We start from the raw sequence: 24,064 nt of genomic DNA, 5'->3' as shown, positions 1-24,064 counted from the left end.
AGCTAAGAACAAAAAGACAAGGATTGCATGTTCTCACTTACGTATGGAAGCTAAAATAGTGGATCTCATGAAGCTGGAGAGTAGGTTGGTGGTTATCAGAGGCTGGGAAGGGTAGGAGGGAGAGGGGGATAAAAAGAGGTTGATTAATGGGTACAAATATACACTTAGAAGAAATAAGACTTGGTGTTCAGTAGATCGGGAGGGTGTCTGTAGTTGACACTAATCTCTCGTATGTTTCAAAATAGCTAGAAGAGAATAATTCAGCCTAAAGAAAAGAGAGATATTTAAGATAATTACCTGGACTGGTTGCTGTGGTCCATGCCTGTATTCCCAGCATGTTGGGAGGCTGAGACAGGAGGATCGCTTGAGCCCAGGAGTTCGAGACCAGCTTGGCCAACATGGTGAAACATGGTCTCTACTAAGAATACGAAAACTAGCCAGGCGTGGTGGCGTGTGCATGTAATCCCAGCTATGCAGGAGGCTGAGGCAGGAGAATCGCTTAAACCTGGGAGGTGGAGGTTGCAGTAAGCCAAGATTGCGCCACTGCACTCCAGCTTGGGTGACAAAGTGAGACTTTCTCTGGATGTGATTGTATGAATGTATCAAATTATCACATGTACTCCCAAAATGTGTTCCCTAATAGGTATCAATTAAAAAATAAAAATGTATTTTTACATATATATGAATTTTGTGTGTGCTCAGGAGCTAACTGGCTGATTTGATAGAAAACATACTGCTCTATTTCTTTACACTTGGGTAGCCATTTTCTCAAAGGTGTTCTATGGAAGTTCTGGCTGCAAACTTGGTCTCATTCAAGAGCCAACTGCCAATGAAGCCCTGCTAGGGCATTCTGCTTGTTTCCAGTGTCTTTTGATCACTTACTTCCCGAGGTTGATGTTTTGAAAGTGGATGTTAGAACCAAATTTCAGAGTTTCTGAACTTTGTCTTCATTCTGATTTAAAAGAAGTGAATTCTCTTGCTTTTCACCCATGTGGTTTTTTAAATCTTAGGAACAATCATTCTGAAAGTGGTTTCCTTTTTCCCTGCAGACAAGGCGCCTCTGTCGAAGAGCCTACTGCTGGTCCCCAGTGCCCTCTCCCTCCTGCTAGCCCTCCTCCTGCCTCACTGCCAGAAGCTGTTTGTGTATGACCTCCACGCAGTCAAGAACGACTTCCAGGTGAGCTCTGCCTCATTGGCCCCTTGGAGGAGAGAGGACAGTTTTTTTTTCTAGATTTGTTTTTTCTTCTAGATTTGCTTTTCTTCCTGCTATTAGTTCCTCAAAGCCCCCAATTTGTAAGAAATATTTATTATTAATATTTCATTAAGTAACTTCTAGTTGTATTTATTGATTTTTCAGCAAAGCAGATAATAATGAAGCAATGGCAGTATTTCCTTTTATTAGGCACATTTGTTTTCAGTTTCACTTTTTACTCAGAGAAGTGCAACTTATAACTTCAAGGGAATTAAAAACAATGTTAAATCTTTTTTTTAATGCCCAGTATGCATACTTAACTTTGCCAAAACCTTGTCTCAGTTTGAATATTTGATTAGGGGAGCTAGGCTCTGTCAGCTGTATCAGATTGTGAATTTATGATAACTTTTACAGTGGTGGTTAAATGAAGTAAGAGATTTCTCTTGAGTTTCTGCTGTGGGAAAGAGCAGAAGTGCTTTTCAAGGTTTCTGGACTGATCTTGTTGAAAACGCTGGTGCTGGCTTCTTGTCTACGAATTGGAGTGTTAGTGCAAATTCTGGTGTATAACTGCCACCCTTTCTTTGCTAAACACTTGGTTAGCCCATTTAAAGCATAATAATCCATTTCTTGAACACTGACACCTTTTCTTCATAGTCATGTAATTAATACCATTGCTCAGATTGGCTTCACCAACTTCCCGTGCAGGTCTTTCAGTTATTTATCTGTATTACTCATTTGTCAGAAGATAGTATAGCTTCTGTATTATTTCAGTTGCTATAAGTCGTTCTCAACCCTGGACACACATTAGAATCACCTGGAAAAACTTGAGAGCTCTGTCTGCATATCTATACTTATGTGAAGGTATAATTTATACCTAGATTTACATAAACCCACTATCTCACCCCAGAACAACTGAGTCACAGAGTCTGGTGGTGGTACCTGGGCATTGCTGTACATTTAAAAACAACCCCCTGGGGATTCTAGTGTATGGCTGGCTTTGAGGACCACTGATGTAAGGGCCCCCGGGCCTTGGGTTGATACCTTCCTAATTTCTGGAGTTAATTTGGTTCGTTTGGCTAAGCCCACTCTGTGGACATCTGTGCTTTGAAGGTGGTGACCTGCTTGGATGGAAGAGGACCACCCTTCTGTCCAGGAATGGGAATAGCCACATCCACATTAACACTGTTAAAACACCTAAGAGGCTGTCGGTGTGTATTCATGAGAGATATGGGAGTTTCAGTTCTGCCTTGGGAAATCTAAACACACACATACACATAAGAACGTGATTCTGTAGGTCACAGGTGTACATGACATCCTTGGGGGGTGATAAAGGAAGTAGGGACCAGTATTGGGGGAATACCTCCGGAGAGTCTTAGGGATGTGAGCTTTCACTTTGGTCTGAAAGAAGGGATAAATGTTAATTAGCAATGAAGAGAAGGAAGGGCATTTTATTTCAGGAAGTAACATGAATTTCAGACCTTTAGGAGTGTGGTATAGGAAGCATACTTTGAGGCAAACCCAGGCTTTGAGGCAAACCCAGAGTTAGATTGGAGAAGTCCAGGAGGTCTCAGATAATGAAGGGCTTTATTTTGTGAGTTCTGAACCTCCAGATTTTGGCAATTAATGCAGAGGTACAGTCAGGTTTCTTTAGGTTGAGTTGCAGAAGCAGTGCTTTGCTGAGTGCAAGCCTGTAGCCAGTTACCAGTCTTTAGGGGACATTCACCTGTATAATAATATGCAGTGGTTTATTCTTATACCAGCTCTCATAGTTTTGTGTCCTTGAGCATCATTGCAACACATAAATTGTTTAAAACTGTAGCTAGCAGCTTTATTTTCATTAACTGAAGAAAAATGGGGTTCTGGAAATGCAGTTTGTTGTATCTTAGTAATTACAAAGTTTCAATTTCCTTAATCCCCAGATTTTCTTAGTAGCTCTCAGAGCTTATGCCTGAGTAGAGTATTTTCATTGTAATATTAAATGTGGTGATAGAGGACTTGGAGCTGCCTCTTACGGTTTTTGAATCTGGTGTTCTGCGGAGATGACAGTCATCATCATCTGCCATTGGTAAAGTACTTGACAGTTTCCTTTGTGCTCTCATGTGTACTGCCTCATTGATCATATTGATAGAGGTATATGCTGCCTAAAGTTTCAGTGTGACTCTGGTACTGAGCCCAGCTATGGCCTCAACACAGCCTTGTAGGCAGCCATCCCCAGGTCAGCGGGGCTGGCAGGTAAGATGAACTCTGGTGGCCAGTACAGTCACGACAAAGACTCTTCCTGGTGTCTTGCTTGGAGTAGAGACGTATGTGAAATGTTTTGACAGTTGATATGGTCAGACTTCTCATTTGTATTCTTATTTCTGTTGGCAAGAGCACAGGTTGTATGACTTTAGACAGATAGTGTGTCTGTGCCTCTTTTTCCTTAAGACAGTTGGCTGGGTGTGGTGGTTCACACCTGTAATCTCAGCACCTTGGGAGGCCAAGGCTTGCGGATGGATTGCTTGAGCCCAGGAGTTCAAGACCAGCCTGGGCAACATGGCAAAGCACCATCTCTACAAAAAATACAAAAATTAGGCGGGTGGGGTGGTGCACACCTGTAGTCCCAGCTACTCAGGAGGCTAAGGTGCGAGTACTGAATCAGTCCAGAGGGTTGAGCCTGCAGTGAGATGTGATCACGTCAGTGCGCTACAGCCTGGGCAACAGAGTGAGACCCTGTCTCAAAAAAAAAAAAGAAAAGAGTTAATATTACCGATGTTCACAGCAGCATTATTCACAATAGCAAAAGAATAGAAACCCAAATGCCTATTAACAGATAAATGGATAAACAAAATGCAATGTATACATACCATAGAATATTATTCAACTATAAATGAGAATGAAATTGATACATGCTTTACCATGAACCTTGAAAATACTATGCAAAGTGAAATGAGCAAATGCAAAAAGACAAATATGTGATCTTATTTACATGAGGTATCTAGTATAAGCAAATTCATAGAGACGTTAAGTAGAATAGTGTTTTCTGGGGCTATGGGGAGAGGGAACAGGAAGTTGGCATGGCGTTTCTGTCTAGGATGATGAAGAGTTCTGGAAATAGATAGTGGTGATGATTGTACAGTATTGTGAATTTGCTTAATACCACCAAATTGTATACTCAGTAGTTAAAATTATAACTTTTGTATCTGTTTTACCACAATAAAAATACAAAGAAAAGTTGTCATTAATATTTGTTTTACCTATCTCATAAGGTCATCGTGAAGGGGAAATAAGATTAGGATGTTTTCAAATGTCATTGGGATTATCTTTAAAAATCTGAAAAATGTTTAAGCAGACTCAAAAATAGGCCTTTGAGTAGCTCTTCTTTTTTTTTTGGTATGTCCCCTTATATGTTTTTATGCAACCAGAAGTTGGGTGAAACAATGATTTAAATAAACTAATATTTCAAACCTAGTCATATTTAGCAACAGTTGCCATAAGTTACTTTGCATAGTTGCTCTGAAGTAGGTTGATGATTAAAATTAAGCTCAGAAATGTGTATTTTTGAGTTTATACCTAAGTTGTTTTTCAGTTACACCTTTGTCTTATTCAATAGCATAAAAATGAACATTTGTTAGCCTTTCATTCTAGCTTACGTATGTAATTTTTAAAAATGTTACTAAACACAATCCTAAAATTTCTTATAGACAGTTGTCTGTTATCTTAATGAGAATATGTTTTCTTATAAGCACAAAAAAATTCGAGTACCTTTTGTGCCACTGTTGGAAGGAATTTTTACTGTGAGAGACTTGAGCTCAGAGAACATACATGTATAATTTTCCTTTTGTGTGTGTATTATGATTTTGTTTAGACTATTAAAAATAGACAGTGTAAACATAACAAATTTGCTAAGGAAGAGATCCGAACAAATTCTACTCTCGTTTGTTGTTCTTTTTTAAATCCCCATCTAGATTTGGAGGTTGATATGTGGAAGAATAATTTGCCTTGATTTGAAAGATACTTTCTGCAGTAGTCTGCTTATTTATAATTTTAGGATATTTGAAAGAAGATATGGAAGCAGAAAATTTGCAGTAAGTTTTTATGTATTTTGTCTTTGCCACTTAGGCTGTAGAAAAAAATTTTGTTTAAATGGATTTTATTTTGTTAAACTTGGTGTTATTATTTACAGTTATTTTTTAAACTATACTATTCTGTATCTGATTTGAGGCATATGGACATTAACCAAAGAAAATTTTAGAATAGCATAATAATAATAGTGATAATGATAATATATAGTATTAGTTGTGAACAGCTAATACAAATTTTAATACTTTGACTTTAATAAAATTATAATTTATTTTGCTTAGTGGTTTGTGTTTTACTTGTTAAAAATATATCTTCAACATACTTAAAAATTATGGATGTTAATACATTTGAGCAATATGGGTTTACTCTGCCGATTTTCAAAAGTCTGTTTTAATAAAAATTATTTTTGAATATATATACACACACAAGTATGTGTGTATACACACACACACACACACACACACACACACCAATACATACCTCTGAGCTGATTCTAGCTGAATAAATGTTATTTTATTTTTAGGAGACTCATCTCTATAATTTTTCTGCTGTTTTATCTTGTAGTCCTTTTTGCTGGGTTCCTGGGTTTTGTCAGCCTTATTTGACTTTCTCCTCGTCGAAGCTATGCAGTATTTCTTTGGCATCACTGCAGCTAGTAATTTGCCTTCTGGATTGTAAGTAGCACTTAAAGATTGACTTAATTTAGAACGACTTGAATGTGATTTAAAGTGTTATTATATGTGAAAGTCAGTAAAAGAATATTTTAAACTTTTAGATATAGTAAAATTGATTTTATATGTAAAAAGTCTAATCTATGCCTACGTTTTTATTATGTTCTTGAAATAGAATCAATTTTATATTCTGTCTTTAAAATTTATTTTACTTTTTTTTTTGAGACAGAGTCTTGCTCCGTCACCCAGGCTGGAGTGCATTGGTGTGATCTCGGCTCACTACAGCCTCCACCTCCCGGGTTCAAGTGATTCTCCTGCCTTAGCCTCCCAAGTAGCTGGGACTACAGGTGCGTGCCACCACGCCCAGCTAATTTTTGTAGTTTTAAGTAGAGACAGGGTTTCATCATGTTGGCCAGGCTGGTCTCAAACTCCTGACCTCAGGTGGTCTACCCTCCTTGGCCTCCCAGAGTGCTTGAGCCACCATGTGAGCCACCGCGCCCAGCCACATTCATTTTTTAGCTTTGAAATTTTGTGTTTTAGAGAATTTTAAATGAATTTCCTATTCTGATCCTGATAGAATTAGTTTTGTGTGTTTTTATAATGAAATTTGTCTTTGTAATTTTATGAACTAAACACAAAAATATAGTTTAATTAGATTAGGAAACAAAATTAATTTGTATGAAGTTAAGCTTCTGAAGAATAATTTTTAAAAGCTGATAATGTTTTATACATTTCCGTCAAACATAAAACAAAGCCAGTATATGGGTTATAACTTTGTAGACAACCTGCAGTGGCCAACTCACTCAGAATTTGTATGCTTTCATATTGCGTTGAACTTCTTTAAAAAAAAAAAATCATGTATTAGTGTGTGAAATAACTAGAATCTAGGAGCAGAGTTGACAGAGCGAGACTCTATCTCAAACAAACAAACAAACAAACAAAAAGGGCAGGCGCGGTAACAGCCCGTAATTGATGGTAGCAAAGCTTCGAATACGGGCTTGCACCTGTAATCCCAGCACTTTGGGAGGCTGAGGTGGGCGGATCATGAGGTCAGGAGTTCGAGACCAGCCTGGTCAATATGGTGAAACCCCGTCTCTACTAAAAATACAAAAATTAGTCAGGCATGGGGGCAGGCACCTGTAGTCCCAGCTGCTCAGGAGGCTGAGGAAGAATCGCTTGAACCTGGGAGGCAGTTTCAGTGAGCTGAGATCACACCTCTGCACTTCAGCCTGGGCGAAAGAGTGAGACTCTGTCTCAAAAAACAAAAAACCCCCCAAAAACCATGTATTAGTGTGTGAAATAATTAGAATCTAGGAGCAGAGTTGTTAGCACATGTAAATGACCTCCAAGCATCTGAATGAAGTATCTGAGACACTATTTGGGAAATGAGATAGTATGAAATATAGATACCAGATATTTAAAATTCTGTGTGTACTATCTTCAGTCTTCTTTTAATTTTAAATATGTGTTTTGAGAACTATTAAGCTACTGTATGTATCTTGATTCAAATTCACTTTGGATCCCTATTTTAAAATTATAATTAGTGTTCTAATAGCTTTCATACCTGCGTTGTTAATATTTACAGTGTAACTCCCTTTTGTGAATTATAATTGCTGTGAATATCCATGAATGTTGACCTTTAGCTGTTTTAATAATGTATGATTCTGAATAATGTTTGAATGGAGACATAAAGTTCTGTGTCATAATTAGCGTGAAGTTTGAATTCCACAGGTGGTCATTGTAATTAGACTGAGAAGTTAAAGTTGAATATTCTGTTATTGGGGAAAATAGTGTAGACATCAGGAATGATTCCACGTTGACTCAGGGAAGCAGCAGCATTGCTAAATCATAATTTTTCCCCAAAACATCTCCTATCAGGCCAGTTCTTTTTGGTTCCCTGTATAGCCTGCTGAGTGATGGGAGGTATGTGTGTCTGTGTTAGAATGAACTTTGGAGATGGATAGTAACTTAGCATTAATTCTTATTTACACTATCTCCCTGTCTTCTTTTTCCTGCTGCACGTAGAGTTGAATGACAGTAGAACTTTCATATTCATTTATTTAATTATGGAATCCTATTAACTTGTGCATAAAAAGAAGATTGATTCAATTTTGAAGTTGGCGGGAATATTTTTGCTTACTCTCAGAAGAGGGAAGGGATTTACCTACTTAAATCTCAGTTTGTAGCAAGAGTTACAAACTTGAATAAGTTGAAAAGTTATAGCATCCCCTTTGAAAGACACTATAAATGTTAATTCAGCCATCTCCTGAATAAGAATATATTTCTCTTCCTTTTCAAGTCACAAACATTATAGTATATAGTATGACTTTTTTAAATCTTGAGGCTTTCTCAAACATAGACTTTTTGGAACACAATTAGTTCAACAAGTAAACTTTGTATTCTGTAAATATATCTCTTAAAAAACATTTTTATTAGTATTACTTTTTGGTAGATAAAAGGTTTTGCTATGTTGTCTAGGCTGATCTTGAATTCCTGGGCTCAAGTGATCCTCCTTTCTTGGCCTCCCAAAGTGCTGGGATTGCAGGTGTGAGCCACTGTACCCAGCCACAAATATATCTTTTATTGATGATAGCAAAGCTTCAAAAACTAAAGAGAGGAAACTACTGGTTTTTTTTTTTTTTTTCTTCAAATCAGTGTACTTCATGGACACAGGGAGGGGAACATCACACACTGGGGGCTGTCTGTGGGTGGGGGGCAAGGAGAGGGAGAGCATTAGGACAAATACCTAATGCATGCGAGGCTTCAAACTTGGATGACGGGTCAATAGGTGCAGCAAACCACCATGGCACATGTATACCTCTGTAACAAACCTGCACATTCTGCACATGTATCCTGGAACTTAAAGTAAAATAAAAATATGTGCTTTACAGCTTTCAGTGTTTTTCGCCTAACATCTAATATTTTTCTTCCCCATCAGTACCAAATTTGTTTGCACTCTTCTACAGTTCTTTACTTCCTATTTAATTCTCTCTTTTTTTTTTTCTTCACCTCACCACTACAGGAACTTCTCTTATAAAGGTCACCAGTGGCCACCTAATTTCTAAAGCCACTGGCCATCTTCTTTAACCTTTCAGTAGCACATTAAATGCTTTTAACCTCTCCCTATTTCATGCAACCACCTGCTCTCTTGAGTCCCACACACTACTCCCTGCTAGTTCTTTTTGACCTTAGTTACTGCGTGCAGCTCTTTTCTCAAACTTTTTGGGCTATCTTGTGCACTTTCTTGATTTCAACTACAGTGAACATGTATTGTTTGCTTCCAAGCTCTCTATTTCCAACCCACACTACTCTCTTATTCTGTTGCCCAGGCCTGGAGTACAGTGGTGAGATCATAGCTCACTGTAACCTCAAACTCCTGGGTTCAAGCAATCCTTCTAGCTCAGCCTTCTGAGTAGCTGTGACTATAGGTGTGCCACCATGCCCAGCTAATTTTTTTTTTTTTTTTGAGACAGAGTTTCACTCTTGCCGCCCAGGCTGCAGTGCAATGGCGCGATCTCTGCTCACTGCAACCTCTGCCTCCCTGGTTCAAGCGATTCTCCTGCCTCAGCCTCCTGAGTGGCTGGGTTTGCCACCATGCCTGGCTAATTTTTTTGTATTTTTAATAGGACAGGGTTTCACCGTATTGGTCAGGCCGGTCATGAACTCCTGACATCAGGTGATCCACCCTGCCTTGTCCTCCCCAAGTGCTGGGATTATAGGCATGAGCCACCATGTCCGGCCATTTTTTTTTTTTTTTTTTTTTTTTTTGGTTTGTTTGTGTGTTGTTTTTTTTTTTTTTTTTGTAGAGATGGGGTCTTGTTATTTTGCCCAGGCTGGTCTCAAACTTCTGGCCTCCAGTGATCCTCCTACCTTGGCCTTCCAAAGTGCTGGGATTATAGGCATGACCACCATGTCTGGTCTAGAGTCTTATTTCCTAATGATTTATAGACTTAAAGAAAACTCATGTTCAGAAGCTCTCTTCCCTTCTGGCCTCCTCTCTATCCTCTTCCCCTCTTTCTTCTTATTTTAGTTAGTAGCATAGAGTCATGCAAGCTGGAAATCTTTCATTTTGCTTGTCAGTGGGGTAGGTCACTGAGTCTTAGTTTTTATTTTTTGAAATTTGAACTTTCAGATTCAAGAGGTACACATGAAGGTTTGTTATATGAGTATATTGCATGATGCTGAGGTTTGGGGTACATATGGTCCCATCACCCAGGTAGTGAGCGTAGTTTCCAGTAGTTAGTTTTTCAACCCTTGCTCCCTTCCCTTCTTCCCCCTCTGATAGTCCTCTGTGTCTATTGCTGTCATCTTGATGTCCATGTGTACCCAGTGTTTAGCTCCCACTTTTAAGTGAGTTAATGTGGTATTTGGTTTTCTGTTCCTGCATTAATTTATTTAGGATAATGGCCTCCAACTGCATCCATGTTGCTGCAAAGGACATGATTTCATTCTTTTTTATGGCTGCATCATATTCCATGGTGCGTATGTACCATATTTTCTTTATCCAGTCCATTGTTGATGGGCACTTAGGTTGATTCCATGTCTTTGCTATTGTGAATAGTTCTGCGATGAACATGTGAGTGCATGTGTCTTTTTGGTAGAATGATTTATTTTCTTTTGGCTATGTACTCAGTAGTTGGATCATTGGGTTGAATGGTAGTCCTGTTTTAAGTTCTTTGAGAAATCTCCAAACTGCTTTCCATAGTGGCTGAACTAATTGATATTCCCACCAACAGTGTATAAGAGTTCCCTTTTCTCACTTGTATATACAACAGTGTATAAGTTTCCCTTTTCTTCCCAGATCTCCCCAGCATCTGTTTTTGGCTTTTTAGTAGCCATTCTGACTGGTGTGAGATGGTATCTCATTGTGGTTTTGATTTGCATTTGTCTGATGATTACCGTTGAGCATTTTTTCTTGTGTGTTGGCCGCTTGTGTGTCTTGACAAGTATCTGTTTGTGTCCTTTGCCCACTTTTTAATGGGGTTGTTTTGTGCTTGTTGAATCAAGTTCCTTATAGATTCTGGATATTAGACCTTTGTCAGATGCAGTTTGTGAGCATTTTCTCCCTTTTATAGGTTGTTTGTTTACTCCGTTGATAGTTTATTTTGTTTACTCCGTTGATAGTTTATTTTGCTGTGCAGAAGCTCTTTAGTTTAAATGGGTCCCGTTTGTCAATTTTTGTTTTCATTGCAATTGCTTTTGAGGACTTAGTCACAAATTCTTTCCCAAGGCCGATGTCCAGAGTGGTGTTTCCTAGGTTTTCTTCTAGGATTCTTATAGTTTGAGGTCTTACATTTGTATCTTTAATCCATCTTCAGTTAATTTTTGTATGTGGTGCAAGGTAGGGGTATAGTTTCATTCTTCTGCATATGACTAGCCAGCTATCCTAGCACCATTAATTGAATAGGGAATCCTTTCACCACTGTTTATTTTTGTGAACTTTGTTGAAGGTCAGATGGCTGTAGGTGTGAGGCTTTATTTCTGGGTTCTCTATTCTGTTCCACTGGTCTATATGTCTGTTTTTGTACCAGTACCATGCTGTTTTGCTTACTGTAGCCTTATAGTCTGAAGTCGGGTAATGTGATGCCTCTGGCTTTGTTTTTTTCTTTTCTTTTCTGTTTTGCTTAGGATTGCCTTGGCTATTTGGGCTCTTTTTTTGGTTCTATATGAATTTTAGAATAATTTTTTCTAATTCTGTGAAAAATGACATTGTAGTTTGCTAGGAATAGCCTTGAATCTGTAGATTGCTTTGGACAGTATGGCCATTTTAATGATACCAGTTGTTTCAGTCCATGAGAGTAGAATGCTTTTTCCATTTGTTTGTGTCATCTTTGATTTTTTTTCTTTTTTCTTTTTTTTTTTTTTTTTTGAGACGGAGTCTCACTCTGTCACGCAGGCTGGAGTGCAGTGGTGCGATCTTGGCTCACTGCAGCCTCCGCGTCCCAGGTTCAAGCGATTTTCCTGCCTCAGCCTCCTGAGTAGTTGGGACTACAGGCACGTGCAACTATGCCTGGCGATTTTTTTTTTTTTTTTGTATTTTTTAGTAGAGACGGGTTTTCACTGTGCTAGCCAGAATGGTCTCGATCTCCTGACCTCATGATCAGCCTAGCCTGCCTTGGCCTCCCAAAGTGCTGGGATTATGGGCGTGAGCCACCACACCTGGCCATCTTTGATTTTTTTCAGCAATGTTTTGTAGTTCTTGTAGAGATCTTTTACCTTCATGCTTAGATGTATTCCTAGGTATCTTTTTTTGTGTGTGTGGCTGTTGTAAATGGGGTTTTGTTCTTGGTTTGACTCTCAGCTTGAACTAAGTTATTAGTGTATAGAAATACTACTACTGATCTTTCTTCATTGATTTGGTATCCTGAAACTCTAGAGAAGTTGTTTCTCGATTCCTGGAGCCTTTTGGCAGAGTCTTTAGGGTTTTCTAGGTAGAGAATCATATCGTCAGTAAAGGGAGATGGTTTGGGCTTTCCTATTTGGATGCCTTTTCTTTCTTTCTCTTGCCTAGTTGCTCTGGCTAGGACTTCTGGCACTGAGTCTTAGTAATTCAAAGTCCTGAATAACTCATTCATTCATCCCTTCTTCTCTACTTCTACTGTCATTGTTATCCCAGTCTCAACTCTTCAATCTTTTCTTGTCTACTTTTTTACAGTAATTCTCTAACTAGTTTCCCTGTGAATTTCAAAGCATTCCATACAATGCTGTCAGAAGTTATCTTTCTAAAATGCAGGCTTAACCACACTAGTTCTTTTAAAAACCCTCAAATTCTCATATCCATCAGAATAAAAGTCAGATTCCTCCAAGATGCTATCCAGGCAGTCTGGAGTAGTGGAAATAGCACAGTCTTTGCCATCAGACCAGATTTGAGATTCCAGCTCTGCCACTTACTAGTTATGTGAAATCTTGAGCAAGTTACTTATCTCAAGCTCCATTTCCTGAGCTCAGTTTATAGATGACCCTCACATGTCAACGGTGGGTATTCTGTGCTTCAAAGAGTAGCCCCGAGAATTAAAGAAGCTCTCTTACATCAAGCTTCTAGAAACAAGCGTATACCCCTTCCATGTATTGTTTTTCTTAAGAGACAAGGTCCATGTTATCCAGGCTGGCCTTGAACTCCTAGGCTCAAGCCCAGTCCTCCCACCTGAGCCTCCTGAGTAGCTGGGATTATAGGCATGTGCTACCATGCCCAGCTCTTCTTTCCTTTCAGAGCCCTCCTCATCTGACCACCAGCTAGTCTCAAACCACTTTCCAACTGGTCATCCAGCTTTCTTCGCTTGCTACGCATTTGCATTCTCATGCCTACTTGGTTGGCTTTCTGCTTCCTTTTGCCCTTTGGCAGGATTGCCCTTATATGTGTATTACAGCACATGTATCTCTATTAGTATTTATTATATTACCTTGTCATTGTCTGTGCCTCCTGGGCTACCCACTGACTTTTTAAGGGAGAACCAAGTTTCACTTTATGTGCTCATTGCCCTACATTCAGTAATGGTGAAGGGCAAGCAAGCCTTGATTACAGTGTAGCCCCAGTAAGACTGTAAGGGAAGGCCTTTGAACCACAGACTTGTTCATTTCTTTTTCCAGTGCTTTGCATAGAAATTGTAGCTGACATATGATGGATGCTCATGACTATGATTTAAACTCAGAAAATGTAACCATTAGGTTTTGAAAGTAGAGATAACTCCATTATTAAAAGCCATATGTATTAGGCATTTCTAGTAACTCATTCCTGCCACACATCTGGCCTTATATAACTATTATTTTTTGTTAGTATTTATATGTGGATGTTACATTGTTTTCCAGAATACAGTGAAATTTTGAATTTTTACATATGTTAAAATATATTTGATTATAATGCTAAGTAAATTATTTTAAAAATAACTTTTAAGTGATCTACAATTAAATTATAATTTAGATTATTTACAATTTTATTGTGAGAATCACAGCATACATTTTCACTTTGTTGATTTTGTATCAGTAGAATCTTTTGTTGTGCTTTTTGCTTTGAGGCTAAACTCTTCTTATCAGGACAAGCTCTGGCAGATAACTTTTCCATCTAATACATTTAAGAGTAGATTCATCTGTATGGTTGAGAGTAGGCTCTGACTATGTATATGTGTACAATAAACTTACATGTCAAATACAAGAGTTGTTTTTCTTGTTTTAGAAATAATTATATGTTAAATATATGTAAGATATATAAATAATATATAAAGATATAATATCTATAAAGATACTTATTTTATGTATATAAAGTATATAAAGATACATATTTTAATCATTTGACTATTGAAACTAAAAACTTTGTATTTTTCTCTTTTTTGAGAAACTGCATCTCAGTACCACCTTATGTAGCTCTGAGAATGTTTAAGCATGTTTGCTTTTTATTATTGAAAAATTGGTGTTCGACATGAAAGAACTGACCTTGGTTTCTAGGTGTGGTTCGTTAGCTGAGCAAGTCATAACCTCTTCAGACCTCAGTTTTTTATATTTGGAACAGAAGAATTGTACCAAGAAGATTGTCTAAGGGACCATCTAGTGCAAAAATGCCATTTTATGATTAGACTTTTTGTGTTTATTTATTTATTTTAAAATAATATGAATTTACCTGTGTTACTTCCAGAAATCAATTTCGTTTTTTTTTTTGAGACAGAGTCTCACTCTGTTGCCTAGGCTGGAGTGCAATAGTGCAATCTTGGCTCACAGCAGCCTCCGCCTCCTGGGTTCAAGCTATTCTACTGCCTCAGCCTCCCAAGTAGCTGGGATTACAGGAATCTGCCATCATGTCTGGCTAATTTTTGTATTTTTAGTAGAGACAGGGTTTCACCATGTTGGCCAGGCCGGTCTCGAACTCCTGACCTCAAGTGATCCGTCCACCTCAGCCTCCCAAAGTGCTGGGATTACAGGCGTGAGCCACCATGCCCAGCGAGAAATAAATTTCTAACCAATGCATATATTTGGTTCTAAGCCCCAGTAGGATATGATCATGTTAAGAATGATAAAGGTAATTTAGCAGAGAGGAAGTTATAGTTGAATCATTTATTTTACTTCCATAAGTATTAAGAATAATAGGGGCTTTACCGATTATACTTCAGTTTTTTTTGGTTAGATGGATAAGTTACTTGGTTTGTTACTTTATTAGGAGAAATTAAATGGCAAGGCTAAGAATCCAAGGTTCCCATAGTACTATTTATACTGTGACATATGGCCTGGGAAAAAAATCAATTAACCTCTTTTGTAAAAATGGGATCTTTAACCACATAAGAAGAACAAACTGTTTGTATTGGAGAATGGCATTTCACCATATAGTAGATAGATGATAGAAATGAACTTGGATTGTTGGATAGAAATAGCATCTCAGGTTAGATTTTCATCATTAGTCCTAAATCGGGTTTGGTGCATAGTAGGCTCTCAGTGTTTGAATCATTATCCTCTGTTTTCAAAAGGATGAATTCAGAGTAGGGGAGGGCTGATGGGGATGACCTTTACAGGCCCCTTGGGTTCTTGTTCCTGTTAATTTTGCCTTGTAGTAAGTAACAGTAATGAGTTCAACATAATTTCTTATATAGGAATTCTGGAAGTCAGTGTTTGGGACATGAAGTACTGGATTTATAATTCCATTCCTAGTGCAAATTAGACCTAAGGGAGCTGCATCTAAATAGAAAATAATTTAATCAAATTATTTTGTATGGTAGTTTGATTTCTCCTCTACTGAGTTGATTAACATACATGTGTCACTTGCACATAGAAATGCAAAAAGTTAATTATCTGTGTAAATAAGGCTTGACTGTGAAAGACAAATCAGATGCTTTTCTCTGAATAATTCACAAAAATGTTTTATATACGTTTTTAAAATGAAGATAATGAATTTATTTTTTTCAAGAGAAAAGGGACTTGATAATATTTTACAGAATATCCATTGACACCAGAGTAGTTAGTGAATTTTCATGGGATTGAGATAAAGAACCTTTCTATTATTCATAACATTTCACTGTTTATATTGCTTAGTGACCGTAAACTACCAGATCGGAAACTTTTTCTGCGCATGCTTCGAAGGTAATTACGGTATAGCATGACACTAATGACTCGAGCCTGAAATTGTTTTGAAACGATGTAGTAGAGAATCACATCCAGACATGTGCTGAGGTTCATGAGGAAGGTGGTAAAGGCTCCCCAGGGACTATAACTGTTCTCCCCCGTTCCCAGCATCAGGAAAGCAAAACAGATGTGGAAGGGCATAAAGCAGACGAGCACCTGCACCAGCAGTGTGATGATGATCCTTATGGACTTCTCCTTGACTTTGGGTTTCAGCTTAGACGTCCTGCCATGAAGGAGATTATGAATAATGACCAAGTAGCACCCAATCATGATGAACAAAGGAATCAAGAAAAAAAATGTCAGTCGTGTGAAGTTTAGCACATTCACAGCTTTTAGATAGACGATGTCAGAAATCTTGAGGCAGGTGGCGGGGGTGGAGTCTTTATCCGGGTCTTTATGGAGCAGTAGCAGAGGGATGGTTGTGGTCAGGGTCATTATCCAGACTCCCACACACGCCAGCACGGCTTTGCACGTGTTTTTAAGTTCTTTGGCATACTTCGGCTGCACAATGGCCATGTATCTGTCGGCACTAATAAAGGCAAGAAGCCATAGAGCAATGCTTGGGTAAAACACTGTAAGAGCTCCAAGAATCTGGCAGAAGTACTCTCCAAATGGCCATTCATCTTTTGCATAATAAAACATTCGAAAGGGTAGAGTCATTATAAATATCAAATCCACTAATGCCACATTCATCATGTAGATGGTTACAGTGGTTCTCTTTTTGGTGGTACAACTGAAAACCCATAATGCAGTGATGTTAACAAATAATCCAATTATGAAGATACAGCTATAGAAGACAAGGGCTGCAATTTTGTATTCATCTGGATATGAGTTGTTAAAAGGGACAGGTTGATCTTGATTGTTCAGGGTGATCATTTTACAGCTTGTTGGTGGGCATGATACTTAGAAACTGTAAAAATAGTTAAGAAAAATAAGAATAGTTAAGAAAAATAAGAATAAAATCCTCGGTTAAAAAACAAATGCTTAACATTCTCCTACTCAGCTTGACTGCCAGTGAATTTTGAGTTTGAGAGCATTTTATGTTAAACTCACTCTATGTGTCTTAGTATTTATTAAGGAATCCATTCCCTAGAGATTATTACTAATTTGTATTAATCTATTAAAATGATCCTGGTGTCATAATTCACTGGGCAAGTTCATTCATCTCTCTCCCTGCTCACTTCCCTTCTTCCTACAAGAATAACTATTTCTTTACAATTTTTTCCTATAGTGTGAAATTAGGTAGCAGTTGTTCCTGTCATAAGTGTCCTTTAATTTGGACTAATTGGGAAAAGGTGATTCTGAATTTTGACTCTTAATACAATTGTTTGCCACTTTTTATCATCTTCATTCTGTTAAAATATTTTGCAACCAGATGAGTAATGTCCAAATAATGTATTTTTGTTCATTAAACACAATTTTAATATATAAAATATGTAAATAGAAACGTGGAAAATTAATCAAGGAACCATTTGGCTGGTTTACTACTGAGCATTCACAGTAGTTCTCATTTGAGAGAGAATGGGAACTTTTCCTTTGTTACAGCTGCAGCCCTACTGTCTGTTGAGCATGTAATAGGTACTCAATAAATACATATTTACTGAATTGATGAATAAATAAAGGAAGGAACTTTTGATGAGATGACTCACAGCAACTCTACTTTGCTAAAAAACTCTAGTTTGTAAATCTCTAGTTTGAAAATGAAGACTTGTGTAGCTGGCTATTAAACTTTTTGTTTTTTTAAAGTGGAAACACTTCATAGTATTTATTACCTTATGTTCGCTTTAAATTATCATAGGTCTAGAAACAGCAGTGTTTTGTGCCATGGTCAGCAGATCAAGAACTAGACTGTTAGAGCAATAGATGAGCTATTTTCTAATGCACAATTGGGAGTACGTATTGCCAAGTCTTCCAAGTTTTGTGATTTCAGCTGCTCTACTTCAGTGGTTCACAGAAAGCAGCACCTTGAAAACAAGCTAGTGCTATTAGTAACTTTCATATCCTCATTCCATCTAGATTCAGAAGCTTCAATATTATTTAAATTTAAAAAATTTTCAAAGTAAATCCAAATAAGGAGTATCTAAGACAAGTAGATATTAATAAGAAGTCATTCAGTAACTTGATGTGTATGTAGAAACTAACAAATTTCCATCACCAAAAAAAAACCCTGCCCATTTTAAATGGAAAGGAGATTATTTGGGGTTGCAAATATCATTGACTCCTCAGTGTGAAACTTCACTCCCCCATGATGCAACACCAACAACAGACTTTAAAAATAGACTTTGCTGCAATGAGATGGAACCTGTGGCATCCCCTTGAAATATAGAGGTGGATGAAAAGTTTCCTTCAAAAATGTCACTTTGCAGAGTGGGCTGTCTTGAAATCAGCCCAGAATTTCTCTTTAAGGAAAACTGTGGGGGAGATTTGCTGTCTGTGGTGAGTGGCATCATGGGCTATTGATCATTAAAAATTAACTTGAGCAATTGCTGTGGATAAACACAAGAAACGTGCCTGCCTGCCTGCCTGCCTGCTTTCCTGCCTTCCTGCCTTCCTGCCTTCCTGCCTTCCTGCCTTCCTGCCTCCCTGCCTCCCTGCCTCCCTGCCTCCCTTCCCTTCCCTTCCTTGCTTCCTTCCCTCCCTTCCCTTCCCTTTCCCCTTCCCCTTCCCCTTCCCCTCCCCCTTCTCCTTCTCCTTCCCCTTCCCTTTCTTCCCTTCTTCTTCTTTCCTTCTCAAATATTTAGGTTAAATATGATTTTGGAGTATAATTCTATATATTTAAAAACATATTAAATTTTCCAAATATTGGTGTGACTAGAATATTAATTTCTATCAAATGAGGAAAGTGTTACAGAGGAAAATTATATCTCTAGTGTCATTCAAAGGAGAGTAATCATGAAGGCTTAAATCTTATGTTTAACTGGAATGAATTCTTAAATAGTAGCAATTATAATATAAATGAAATTTTGTATTTGTTTTTCTTTTTTAGTATTGCATCAGGACTCCCTTCACCTATCCTCATCATTTAATTTTGTGACATAAGTCCTGTACTTACAAACCATCTTGAGTCTTTTTTCCCACATTATGCTCAAGCAGTTTTTATGTGGCTTGTCACCAATACTTGTATTCATTTGCTCAAGTTTGAAAAAAAATGAGTGATGCATATGTTTTAAAGGCATTATAGTATTGATTGTGCTCTGCAAACACAGAAATTTTTGGATAAATACTGAAAAGTGATTGACTTTAAAGTCAGCTTTTTAAAAGCTGTAGATACCATGACTCTTTGTAGCTTTTCTTTTCTTAACCATTATTTCATGAAACAACGTAATTGAAACCATGTGATTAACATTTCTAAATATACATATGATTTACCATAAACATTTTCTTTCCTTAAGTTGAAAAAAAATTACATTTACTATCAATGTAAAGCAATATTGAGAATCAATGTAAAATCGTATTGTGGAAAGATGATTATATAGCCTATTTCAAGGTCTTTCACCAACATAGTTTGTTATATTTTTTTTTTAATTATTATTATTATTTTTTATAGAGATGGGGTCTCACTATGTTGCTCCTGGGCACAACTGGTCCTCCTGCCTTGGCCTCCCAAAGTGCTAGAGTTACAGGTGTGGGCCATCACGCCCAGCCTGTATTATTAAAATGAAATGATTTTTGAAATATAGTACATAAAGCATTACTTTTGACAATAATCATGAAGTTAATTAAATGCTGCTTACCTCGTGTCCATCAAAAGTCTGTATGAGAGATGAACATTTTTCAGCACTTCCACTTCTGTTGAAGGGATATCTTTGAGTTGCTTCTGTTAAAATAGCTCTTTCTGGAAACAGTGTGTTTAAGAAATGTTTTATTTTGTTTTAGACTCTTTTGTTGCTTTAAAAAGTAGTTTCCAGTGTAATGCTTGGCATGGGAGTTGGTGCTGGGCTGCCTGTAATTGCTGCTTTGTCTCTTTCAGGAAGTGCTCTCTGAAATAGGCGTTTTCACCTTATGACTTTACCCTGGATGTGGTTTTTCTCTCTCACAAATGATTTGTTTATGAAGTCACACTTAGCATAAATTCCCCTTGAAATGATGGCATATATTTAAGAGAATTATATACAAAGGACAAAGTTTCTTCAGTTTGTGTACTTTGATGCTTAAAGTCTGCATCATCTATGGAAAGAGAAGGAGATTTGATATTGAGTAAAAGGGGGTTTAAAGTCTAGCTTCTTTGCTTTTCTAAGCTGTGTGACTTTGTCTAGTTACCTGCCCACTCTGACTAACCCATTGTTCCTACTTCATTTCTGTACAGTTGAAATAGAGATAATACCATCCAGCAGGATTGTGAGGGCCCTAAACCAGAAAGGTCCCAAGTGCTTAACATAGTACCTGGCACTTAGTAGGTAATCCTAAATGGAGTCTCACTTTTTACTACCAAGTTCTTAAAAATCATAGAATATCCACATTTCCACTTTTTACTATTTAAACAATTCTAAATGTTTAAAAGTAGGATCCTTGATTATTTGCTTCTGCTTTGCCACATACATTTATCCACTTTAGTTTGCTGTATTTTGTAAGTCTGCTTTTCTAGTGCATGGAAGTCTAGAAATAATTTCTTTTGCATAAAAATTTCTGCAAATCTTAACAGAAAGGACTCTGAAGTCTTTAGTGTACCGATTTACATATTAGGAGTGTTTTCACCTAAGAAGGGAAATGAAACCAGCAGAAAGGGAAGTGAGCAACGAATCACTGCCTGCCTTGTTAGGTTAATTTTTTTTTACTTTCTCATTTCTTAAAAAAATTTATCCTCTCATTTGCTTATCCTAAAATTTTAATTATCTTTATATTTGGTTTGCATGGTTTGTCAACTTTTAAAAGGTTCATGAACTTAAATATATTTGTTTTTTGAATTTTAGACAGTTTGGGGTCCATCCTTTTTTTTTTTTTTTCCCTCAGACAAAACCATAGTAAGTCTGTGGCTTAGAAAAGTTACTTAAATCCTTGTCTCTGGTGATAAAATACTTTTGATATTTTATCAAATAGCAATGCCAGAATGATGGGTTTTAGCAGTATTGGAGACAACCATAGCAACTATTTCTTGTGTGGATGAAGAAATTGAAGACCAGTTCCTTGCTTAAGAACTCAGGGTAAAGCCAGGCCCAGTTTCTCCCACTGTAATAACTTCTTCCAAGGTGATTATATTGATCTGTCCACTAGATATGACTTCTTATGGCTGAATTACATTCATCAGTTTTTTATATGTGATGTTATATTTCATACATCACACAGGAGTTTGATATTTCAGCTGGACAGAAATCTGCCTGCCTGCAGACCTAATCTGTCCTTTGCCTTATTCACATAGCTTACTACTTTTCTAAAATTAAGTATTGATTAGCTTCCCCATTGCTGCTAAAATCAACAGATACATTGATGGCATGTGTCTAGAAGAGTCCTCTCATCAAGACTTGAGTTCTTCATGGTACACAGGGGCATTCTTGTTTCTGAATTACCAGGCCCTTAGAGGAGGCATCCGGGAGACCTGAGGGCTCTCCATAGGCCTGGCTTCAGGTTGGGGTGAACTCTCACTTTTTCCTCATCTCACTCTCCATTCCAGCCCTCTGGACTGGCTACATTTGCTCTTCCTGCCTCTCACATGCTGTTCCACCCACTGTGGCATTCCTTACCACTGTCTCCCACCTGATGGCGTGGCCTGGTTCTCTTTATTCTTGTAACTACCTTCTCCAGGAAGCTTTCTCTGCCATCCGAAGCTGGGCTGGTCGTTCATCCCTACAGGTTTCCTTAGCACTTGGTACCTATCCCTGTAGTGGCACATGTTTGCATTGTTACTGCATATTTACTTGCTTTTTCTCCTCCACTAAATTGCATTCCTTGAGAGTTGGCATGTGTTGCATATGTGTGTAGAGAAGAGGCATTTCATATTGGTTGAATTTCTGACTGAACAAGTAGGTGAAGAAATGGAGAGGTTGGGGGAGGAATGGATAAATGTCTGGGTCTCGAGTCAGCAGGCAGGGACACTTTGACTAGCTTATGAGATGGGGAGACTTAGGCAAGGGCCTGAGGCCTGTAGTCTTCCCCAGCAACCCATGAGCCCTGTAGCATTGACCCCGATTTTCTGTGCTCCTGGATCTTCGAAATGGTTTTGTGTTGGCAGGGAGTTATCATGAAAAGAAACTGCCCAAATCATTTGACAGTAAGTAAACAATGAGTCAAGCATTCAACTTGTATGGTATAGACACAAGTTTCTTTAACACTTGAACGTAATGATTTTTTCTTTTTTCTTTCCAAACAGAGGAACTTATTCAGGCACCATTCATGTGGCTTTTTTTCACTTACTTTGGAATATGAGTGAAAGAGAAATTTTTCACTTGCAAAAGAGGGATTTTACTTATTCCCAGAGACTGCAAGATTCCCTTTGCTTTATCAAATAATGTGTTTTAGCTGCAGTTTTGGGTTTTGGTTTCAATATTAAAAGCCATAAGGGAATTTTGATTTTAGCACTAGAAACCAGTTTTTGAGTGAATATAATTCAGTTAAGCCAGTTTTTAATGAGAAAGCATGTAGTTAATAGATCTGTATAGCAAATTCCCACTATAAAACATGCTTCTATATTAGACATTTGTCTATGCCACAGGTAAAATAATATTTCCTGTTCTGTTAGCATAGCAAGTGTGAGGGCAGCTTATCCTTGTTGCCTCCCATCAGTGCAGGGACCAGGGGTCCACTGTTGTTACTGTTCATGTATCCCAGCATGGGGACAGTCAGCACACAGCCAGTCCCCAGGGAGAAGAGGGTGTGAGTCAGACAAAGAGTGCTCTGAACTAGAGGAGAGGCTTATCCTTTGGCCTTGACATCCTCCAGTCTTTGTCCCCTCCTTTCTGTTTCTCAAACTTGTATCTCAACTGACTGCTCTTTGGGTGCAGGTGTAGGGGAGATATGTTGAATAGTAAGAGTTTCTGGGTAAAGAAGATTGAGAAACTATTTGTCTAAATGTGTGGTTTTTCTTAAGTCCCAACAATTTACAGCTATAATCTTCTAACCCAGTTAGTATACCTCCTCTCTGTTTGGTTTCCTAAATTGTATTGTAAATTTAATATTCCCAAATTTCTTGTCTTTAGCAATTTTTGTGTGTAGTTTTAAAGATTTGTAGACATGTAGACATTCAGACACTTACCTCACAACAAACAAGTTGAACCCAGATCTAACCATATATAAGTGATGGCAGTGAAATCAGTTCTGGAGCCACTGAAGTCCTATGGGACCCGAGGCCAAGAGTTTGCAATGTGACATTGTACTGTCGGAACAGAGATCCAGAGTCTCCAAGGCAGCAGATTGAGTAGAACTCCGTGGTTATTGTGAGGCACACAACCTTCCACTGCACATTCTGATCTCATAGTTACCAGAGGTGCAAATGGAAATGGGTATACAGTAGTCCCCTCATGCACAATTTTGCTGTCTGAGGCTTCAGTTACCTTCAGTCAATTGTGGTCTGAAAATATTAAATGGAAAATTCTAGAAATAAACAATTCGTAAGTTTTCAATCGCATGCCGTTCTGAGCAGCATGATGAAATCTCTCATTGTCCTGCTCCTTCCTCCCCAGGACATGAGTCCTCCCTTTGCCCAGTGTCTCCACACTGTAGACATTCCCACCCATTAGTCACTTTCATAGCCACCTTGGTGATCAGGCTCACTGTCACGGTGTCACAGTGCTTGTATTCCAGTAACCCTTATTTTACTTAATAATAGTACCAAAACACAAGGGTACTAAGCCTAATGCATAAGTTAAACTTTATCATAGGTACGTATGTACAGGAAAAAAATAGTAAGTATAGGGTTTGGTACTATCTGCAGTTTCAGGCATCCACTGGAGGTCTCGGAATGTATCCCCTGAGAATAAGGGGGAACCACTGTATATTTAACACCTAGTAATATGAGGAAGTGCATTTCAGGAGAAAGAGGAGGGCCGGGCGCGGTGGCTCATGCCTGTAATCCCACTACTTTGGGAGGCTGAGGTGGGTGGATCAC

The 24,064-nt window shown here is 38.0% G+C and overlaps 2 protein-coding genes across 7 annotated transcripts in view; one reads left to right on the top strand and one right to left on the bottom strand.

Moving 5' to 3' along the window:
- LOC105477819 (UBA domain containing 2) overlaps positions 1–24,064 on the top strand; it is a 188,525-nt gene that overhangs the window by 39,408 nt on the left and 125,053 nt on the right. For 2 of the 6 annotated variants that reach the window (XM_011734637.3, XM_011734631.3), the window contains exons 2-4: positions 1,050–1,177; positions 5,140–5,259; positions 5,819–5,928. In XM_011734637.3, coding sequence (XP_011732939.1) covers positions 1,050–1,177; positions 5,140–5,259; positions 5,819–5,928 — 358 coding nt within the window. The remainder of the gene's footprint in view (positions 1–1,049; positions 1,178–5,139; positions 5,260–5,818; positions 5,929–24,064) is intronic. The other 4 variants (XM_024791580.2, XM_024791582.2, XM_071081080.1 and 1 more) reach the window with 3 other exon arrangements.
- On the bottom strand, positions 15,751–23,352 carry LOC105477809 (G protein-coupled receptor 18). The gene is made up of 3 exons (XM_011734607.3): positions 23,213–23,352; positions 19,761–20,193; positions 15,751–16,936 (listed from the first exon to the last, which is right to left on the bottom strand). The coding sequence occupies exon 3, from the start codon at positions 16,900–16,902 to the stop codon at positions 15,907–15,909; it is 996 nt and encodes a 331-aa protein (XP_011732909.1). The 5' UTR covers positions 16,903–16,936; positions 19,761–20,193; positions 23,213–23,352; the 3' UTR covers positions 15,751–15,906.

The sequence above is a fragment of the Macaca nemestrina genome, chromosome 16, assembly GCF_043159975.1.
Source record: "Macaca nemestrina isolate mMacNem1 chromosome 16, mMacNem.hap1, whole genome shotgun sequence".
NCBI lineage: Eukaryota > Metazoa > Chordata > Mammalia > Primates > Cercopithecidae > Macaca > Macaca nemestrina.
Note: the sequence above shows the minus strand (reverse complement) of the source record. Positions and strands in the feature narration are given on the sequence as shown.

What these genes read in the sequence shown, in the direction of transcription:
- LOC105477809 (XM_011734607.3), bottom strand. Translation starts at nt 16,902, where the DNA reads ATGATCACCCTGAACAATCAAGATCAACCTGTCCCTTTTAACAACTCA.